Source organism: Ixodes scapularis, unplaced genomic scaffold (assembly GCF_016920785.2).
Source record: "Ixodes scapularis isolate PalLabHiFi unplaced genomic scaffold, ASM1692078v2 PGA_scaffold7__128_contigs__length_106722199, whole genome shotgun sequence".
NCBI classification, from domain to species: Eukaryota; Metazoa; Arthropoda; class Arachnida; order Ixodida; family Ixodidae; genus Ixodes; species Ixodes scapularis.
Window position 1 is genome coordinate 95,940,489 of NW_024609882.1, and position 8,445 is coordinate 95,948,933.

The 8,445-nt window shown below is 44.8% G+C and overlaps 1 protein-coding gene across 1 annotated transcript in view; it reads left to right on the forward strand.

Moving 5' to 3' along the window:
• Positions 1-7,486, forward strand: part of LOC8033168 (elongation of very long chain fatty acids protein 4) — a 134,701-nt gene extending 127,215 nt beyond the window's left edge. Inside the window, exon 9 of the mRNA XM_029989713.3 lies at positions 4,737-7,486. Coding sequence (XP_029845573.1) covers positions 4,737-4,886 — 150 coding nt within the window. The 3' untranslated portion in view covers positions 4,887-7,486. The remainder of the gene's footprint in view (positions 1-4,736) is intronic.
• Positions 7,487-8,445: the final 959 nt, after the last annotated feature.

Here is an 8,445-nt window from a genome sequence, read left to right on the forward strand (position 1 = left end):
TCCGGAAATTGGAATTATTTTGCGTCACCGGCAGTGCGTTTGCAACCCATTGTGTCGCTACCAGACGTTGGGCTGTTTTTATCTCATCAAATTAAAATATGATGCTCTAATATTTCGTGGTTACTATTTGTTCCCCAAGTCAGGTAATAATTACATAAATAGGGCAGAAGCATACTCATTCAAAAACAACGAAATAGCGTAGAATTGTCAACTATTACAGCAAACAAATATTGGTAGCCATTCAAAGCCAGTCTTGTCAAAATTAGATGTTAATAGTGAGCAATAGCCACTGGAAGTCATTTCAGTTCGTATACATAGGAATAGTGTATAATCATCAATACTAGGGTGCCTCATCAATACTGTACTCGGGCAAAACTTTTCTTACTACTGAAACCAAAGCTGTGGATACTGGTGCGCTCAGTGTATAATCATCAATACTAGGGTGCCTCATCAATACTGTACTCGGGCAAAACTTTTCTTACTACTGAAACCAAAGCTGTGGATACTGGTGCGCTCGCGCCATAGAGCGCCGATCACAGCTGTACTCGCGCGGTCTTCTTCAAAATGCCACGAAAAGGAGTGCCCTAGTGTAGTCACTAACAGCCATTTGTAGCCATTTCAAGCCAATACAATAGGAGGCATTCACTGGACGCCATACTTGAAGGCGCTGTTTAAAGCGCATGCTCGGAACGAGCCCACATTAATACACTCTAAAAAAAGGGTATCACCTTACACCCTTTTGTCCCATATAATACACCCCAAAACTTCAAATCGACGTACAGCGCCCCATAGTCGAACAGACGGCCCTAAATTTTACGAGGGGCTTGATAACGGTCCGGTATAACTTATTAAATTGCTAAAGTACGTATCAAAGACCAAAGAAAAAAAACGCGGAGCTTTTGCAGTACGGCCAAGAAAACTCCGACAGTATTTTTTGTAGTCAATAATGCGTACATCAGCTATCTTAATAAGTTGTACCACACGGCTATCAAGCCCCTCGTAAAATTTGGGGCCGCCTGTTCGATTATGGGGCGCTGTACGTCGAATTGAAATTTTGGGGTGTATTATATGGGACAAGGGGTGTAATAATACACCTTTTTTTCTGAGAGTGTATAGGTTGCAAAGATGGGCAATCTTGGTGGTGTGGAATGCACGTTGCAAAACAATTTTTGAGGCTCGCCATCAGCACGCGCCCAGCAGTCGTGCACACAGCTCTGACTACTCCATTTAGCCAATAACAACGACCTGATGTCATTTCCATTCATAAAAAACAATATATCAAAGAATTGTCAACTATATACTCCCGGATAGCCATTACCAACCATTTGAAGCCAATTTGGTAAAAAAAAAATAGATGCTAATAGCCAACAGTAACTACTTGAAGTCAATCTATTTCATAAGCACAAAAATAACGAATAATGGACGTTTTCCACAAACCGACGGCACCAGGCGGTGGCTACACAAACTAAAAATCGAGGAAGTGACCTAGCTGCGCTACCAATCGATAGTGGGAGCTACGCTACCAGTTTTTACGCTCTCTGTGCTGCGACGCATGCCCAACGCGACTTCTAAGAGGGGCATCCGTGGCGTCCACCTAAACTTCGTGTTTGCCTTTCCGTCCACTTTCTTTTTTTATGTAACACAATTATATATACATGCTGCAATTACGTGTTCACTCGCTGATCCACAGCCTCCTTCCGAACTTCCTCGATTGTTCGTGTCGATTTCCACCGCTTGGCATCGGGTGCTCGTGCGTCTGCAAACCACTTCTCGGAAAAGGTCTATTATTCCTACTAGACATGAATAACCATGTGTAGCCAATTCAAGCCAACCCGGTCAGCAATAGATGCTAGTAGCGAATAATACCCACTTCATGCCACCAAGGTAAAAGGAGTAATATAGCCAATACTTGCCAGTTGAGATCCATCAAATACACAAACCCCCTTATTTTATTATTCCTTTTTCATAAAAGTAGAGGGCAGCAGCAGGCATTCTTTTCTTTTCGGAGCAGACCAGGCGCGCGCAAAGCCTCGGCGTTATACTCCGTTTCACTTTAAGTGTGAGCGTAGCAGACGCTACAAGAGCGAGCTCCGCGCTTTCAGTGTTTCTGCCCAGCACGAGCACTGGCGCAGTGCAAGCACTGTTCAGGACCACATGCTCGCGCTTGTAACATCGGTTGCGTCTAGACTTCAGCTAAACCAAAAAATATATGATTTTTGCTTTTATTAAACTTAAAATAACGTTGTTTTTTTTTTGTTGTTTTTTTAACAACTCACGATCGAAAACGAAGACGAGCCTCAATCGATGTCTCGGTCCACGTGATTCAAAAAGTAAATATTTTTTCAGTCTCGGTATTTACTTTTTTTTTTCTTTTAAATAATCTTTTTTGCGGCGCGCAAGCGCTAATTCGAGTTACAATTTCATCAACGTTACCCGGAATACACATGACTTATAATTAAATCGTTAACCCGAACGTATACGATTCAGTCACCGCTGCTGAGCAAGCTACCCGCGTTCAAAAATCCTCTGCCGCCATCTTGAAAACGCAGGGTGCTTTGCTGGAAGATAAAACCTTATTTTCGATTTCAAATGTACCCCGGTAGAACTAGGTAGAAGTAACCAGAAAAAACACATTTCCGAAGAATCAAAGTTGACGTGTGACTTTCGCTTTCTTGTTTTAGAAACAGAACCTTGTTTGTCTATGTGCTAATCTTTAAAGCTCAAAAGGAGCAGATTTTTTTTTTTTTTTTTCAAAATGCTGTTAATTTTTATTAGGGGATTATAGCAGGTATGGTACAAATAAAAACAAAACACAAAATATTTGAGGCGCGCGAAAAACAGTATTTTTTTAGAAGTCGTCACTTTCTTTCATATTGAAACAAAGCAGAACCAACAGAAAGGATTAACTCATGAATTCGCTAAGAAGGTATTGTTCAATGTGCTGATCTTTAAGGCTCAAGAGGAGCAGATTTTCTTACCAACCGCTCACATTGATCTGCGCGTCCAGACGCTCTATGGTGATAATGCAAAGGTGCAAGCGAGCTGGGCAAGGATAACGATAATAATCCCTGGAGAAGGGGAACAAGGGACACAAATCTCTAAACAGAGCTGGTGCGCGTCTGAAAAATTCCTCCTGGTCCTGTGTCAAACCATGGTCCTCCCCATTTTCAGTGGCGCACTCTGCTAACCGAGCTAACCAGGATGTAGACGTTAGTAAAGCAAACGGGATTTATCAGCTGCCACCAGTCCACCAACGAGGGTGAACTGTCTGCATTTTAAGGTTATGATGATAATGCATTTCATCCAAAGGTGCAAGCAAGCTGGACAAGAATAACAACAATAATTCCTGGAGAAGATTTTTCAGACGGGCACCAGCCCTGTTTGGAGATTTGTGTCTTTCCTTTGCCCCACTTGTTCCCCTTCTTCAGAGATGAAACACGTATCCAGGGAGAGGGGGGAGGGGGAGACATAGGGCCCCCCCCCCCCCCCCCAATCTTCCATTTTGCTGGGGCCTCCACTCCCCCCTCCGCCTCACAAACTCATAAAACATTTTGCCATAAGCGCCGCCCGAAACAAAATTCTGGCTACGTGCCTGCCAGGGATTATTATCGTTATTCTTGTCCAGTTCGCTTACACCTTTGCAATAATTGCATTATCATTATAACTTTAAGATGCAGGCTGTTCGCCCTTTTTGGAGTTAGACTGGTGTCAGCTGATAAAACCCCTGTGCTTTACTGACGTCTAACTCCTGGTTACTTCAGTTGTTAGAGCTATCCACTCGAAATGGAGAAGATTCTGGTTCGATACCAGGATCAGGGTTTCTTTTTTTTTTTTTTTTCATTCGCGCAGCAGTCACCTCGCAGTGTTTTTCCTTGGTCCATCTTGTTCCCCATTTCCACGGGTTTTATCGCTACGCTCTATGTGCCTAATATTGCTAGGTCAAGTTATTTTTACTGCGGTCGGCAATAAAAATTCCGGACGGACTAGATCGTCAATGGTCAGAAAAGATTAGGCGGAAATGTGTGGTTCTGGTATGAGCGTAGGCGGTCAAATGGAACGCATCCTTAACTGTGGGGGCTTCTTGCTTTAAAAATACAGCAACAGTCGCCTGTGAGTGTCGTCTACACATCCTTGCATAAAAGTATGGGGGGGGGGGGGGGACGTTCATTGCTGGATCCGTGCGTTTAGGACAAACATTTTTTGGCTGGCGGAAGCTTTGAATGCGGCTGGCTGGACTAGAACCAGTAAATAAGCTAGGCTTGGAGTTTCGACTCGCTATGCTTCGATTAATGCACCGCCATTTTGTTGTCTAAATCAGAGCGAGTCACGATTCGAAAGTGTGGCTTTCTGAGCTTTAATCGATACGATGAGTGGAAGCTCCGGCATTTTGCTGAGCTTCCTCACACCAAGCTCAGCAAGCTCAGGAGCTTGCTGAGCTTGGTGAGGTTTGAGATTTGAGATAAAGCTTCAGATAATTTGCAACGATGAATTTAGGCAACGGTATAGCTCAAGTGCCGTTACTCTGATGAGCAGCTTATTGAGCCCTAGGCTGCACTGTGCTTTTTGTAATGCCCCAGCAGGAGCCTCTGACCGGTGCCATTTTCAGCGCTTGTGCGTATGGCGCGTGATTTGCTCGCTTTCCGGGGCTGTGGAGATTGCACGTTGGGTTGAGGGTTTGTTAGAAAGGTGTGCGTACATTCTGGGAATGTCCATCGGTGTTTTCCGTTTTCGCGCAGTACCAAGCCAAGGCAAGCAAGACAAAGGAATTCGGCAAGCTAAGCCAGGAAGCCAGCGACTCCATCGACAAGCAATACCTGCTGCCGACTTTGAGCACCATGTGCTTCCCAGAAGGGGTCATGGACAGCGACTCCAAGAAGCGAGACTAGGCAGGCTGATCTGTCGCGTGTTACCCTGTCGCCTGTGACGTTATTTTTTGTTTGTATCGCTAGTGGCCTTCATTTTGTTGAGAAAGAACTAGTGATGCAAAACTATCGATAGATTGACTATCGATACTATCGATAGTTTTTCCAAAACTATCGATAGTGTCGCAGAACTATCCATTGTATTATCGATAGTTTGTCGATAGTTTTTTTATACTCGACTATCGATTGTATTATCGATAGTTTTGCACCACTAGAAAGAACCCTCTGACATGTAGGACTGTTGGCAAGGGTCCTGTTGATTTAAGCAGCGCTTGATTGAGCAATTGGACCAGCTTAGGTTGGAAACTTTTGAGCAACCTATCCAGGCAAACTTGGTCTACCTTCTTTATTTTGCTGTTGTGATGTTTATCTTTGGCACACAACGCCGGGGCAGCCGTCATGCACTTGCTGCATCTTAAAGAGGTCGATCTTAAACCTGGATGATTTGCCAAAGGGGTACAAATTCATTTTTTTTTTTCAATTTTCATTTGTAGTATAGGGATTCTTGTTGAAGGTATTTTTACTGCTCTACGAGACAATTGAAAATAACTTGTCAACAAAACCTGCAAATTGGACTTTGTGGCAGAAGAAAGATATTGAGTTAGGTAAATAGAAGTTAATAATACCGGCTATAGGTGAGTTCCACAAACGGTTGTTCAAAGGCTCCCCAAGGGTTCCCCAAAGTTTTACTATTAACTATCATATTACTTAATTTTTATAACTGGGCCTGTTTGATGAGGAACTATTCTTGTTTCTATCAAGCTAATAGGCCTTTAACAAGCTGTGCTTTAAACCTTATCTCATGGTGTCTTGCTTCGACATGCAATATGCTTAGGGTATAAGGATATCATGAAAACTTGTCCAAATGTGCCTAATTTGATCGATCCCATCTTTCCAGCTTTCTGAAGAGAAACAGGCGCACCATAGGTGCGGTGTCAGACATAAAACAATATAGGGAAATAAAGACCTAGGCTTCTGTGTCCTCCAGCTAGTCGTTTTAGGGCACATGACTCAAGTTCAAAACCGCTTTCATGTAACAAACAAAGCGACACTACACTCAAATGACTTTCTAGAATTGCGGTGGAGTGTCATTAAGAAACAAAGGTCATTTTATCTCTTTAAGACAATAATTAAGGCGTGAGCCTCGAGGAACACGAAACAGTTTGCTTTGAATTGGGAAGTGTTAGTTGAAAAACAGGCATAAAAAATAAAGATTTAGGAGATTATGCTTCGATAATACGAGACACTCCTGGAAGAAGTGAGGTTTCACTTCGACCCGCGAACATCCTGGACCTCGGTGAGACAGAGCCGACACCGGCCCCATAAGACTGCCTCGGCCTCCATCCTGCCGACAGGCACAGTGACCTACCCTTGGTCCCTGGGAGTTTTTGTCGGATTTAGAGCGACCCCGTCGTGTATGCGAGCATCGAACGTATTGAACCGTCTTGTGGCACTTGGAAGGTTGCGTGCTCCTGAATCGGGAACTGGCGGCAAACTATGCATAAGGCCCAAGGCCAGAACCATCTCCGGCGTATATAAAGGGTGGAGGGAACACAGGCGCTGGCGACATAAGCACGTGTCGACGCATTGCGTGAAGGTCCAGCACTGTATGCAGCTGGTAGTGCACTAATCTTCCACTCAAGGCGTATAGGTAGGGCGGAGAAGAAACTTTCTCAAGTCACAATACACCCCTTTCAAAAGTGAGCGCCATCTAGTAGCTCCTGCGCCAATTATCCGAGTCCACCATTGTTTAGGCAGGCACCCTGATCAGCTATTGGACACGAAGTGTGCGTCGGCATTCGGCATGATCTAGGCTCAGCCACCTAGACGACAATGCCTGCACATGACGTCATCGTTAGTGGATCCCCGACGCTGAAGCTCGCCACAAAGTGACAGACGCGTACGTCTTGGCGTCGCCGCCTCTCAGCATCGATTCACTAGTAATGACGTTTCAGGGCGGCCTTGTCTTATAGGTGGTACTGACTCCGATGGAGAACGAGTGCAGCGTCAGCGAACACTCCGATCCAATTAAGTGACCTTGGTGGCCAATTAATGGCGACCGCGAATGCTGGGCTTTCTAAAAGAGCCTATGGGGAGCGTTGCTTTAGATACTGAGCGCTTTTTTACTATCCCTAGCGAATGAGGCGGGATCCAACAGCGAAAAATGGATACGCGTTCCCCAAGATTGATTGACATGTGCTCAAGCGAAGAACCCGAGGCTTTTCTATCTGTGCTTTCGCGTGGCTACTCTTTCCCACCTCACAATGTCGCACATTTCCTCACCACCTCATTTCGAGTGATATATCATCGAAGAAAAAGGTTTTACCAGCTTTTTGCCCGCTTTGAATCTAACCGATTCCCGGACGAGTCGACTCCTGAGTTGTTCGCTTCTAGAGAACCGACCTACGAGTACTGCAGAGGTACTCTGGGAATTCAAAACGGACGAGCAGTGGGGTGCCACGAGGCTCTTGTTTACGAGGCATTAAATCAATCACTGTTCATACGCGAGGATACTTGAGATTGTCCTCGGGAATATCTTTTAATAAAGTCTTCCGCCACCGCTTGCTTGTGTCTTGTGCAAAATACACTGAATACAAAAAAAAGAAAACGACGATCGCTTGATTGCACTTGCAGCACCGCGCAGTATACCTGGAATGTTCGAGGGGCTTGAATTGTTACGCCCGAAAGATCGCCTGACTACGAGCTCTTATCAAATACCTAATGAAAAAAAAAAGAAAACATTTATGTTTTGTTTTTGCCGCACAACTAATTTAGGCAGCGCCGAACACTACGTCTCCGTCCAAATATAGTACTAGCGGTCCGAACAGGTAGCGAGGTATCGGAGCTTTCCGTTGTGTGATCTTATATTCAAAGACGATTTTCGAAACTTTTCAGGTGGAAAATGATGGGCGACGAAGTATATTAGTGGCAACAGTTACCGAAAATGCTTTTATTTTAGAATTTTCAAAAATCGTTCCTGCCGCTTTAGTCGGATAACGGCAAGAGACGTTGAAACCTTGTTCGGACCACTAGATCTGCATTTGGGCGGAGACTGAGCGCCCGACGATGCGATTTCTGTGCTAAACAAAAAAAGAAAAAGCTGCAAATTGTTTTCAGACATCATGTTTAAAATGTCTATGCATGAAGACATGTCGAGAAAAAATTAACTTCTCAAAACATGCAGTTTTTATCGTAATTTTGTTTCCACTTTCCGTCTGCGCGGATCCGTCCGTCAATCCGCAAGTGTGAACGTGCCTTTACGCATCCGTGCTTGGTAGCCAGTCGCCGTGTACGGTTTGGCGAGGGTGAGGGGATTGTTTGGAGAGAAGACAAAATACCAGTTCATGAGTCATGGAGTTCATGAGGTATCCGACGCCCCTTGACGGTAGAAGAGCCCACATAGTTCCCGGGGTATTTTAGAGGTCGGTAGGGGGCGGTTAGAAGAACAGCCATGAGAACCTCTGACGGCTAGTGGAAACGGACATTCGCCATGGCGGGTGGTCAAGCCGCGCAGGGGCCCAAG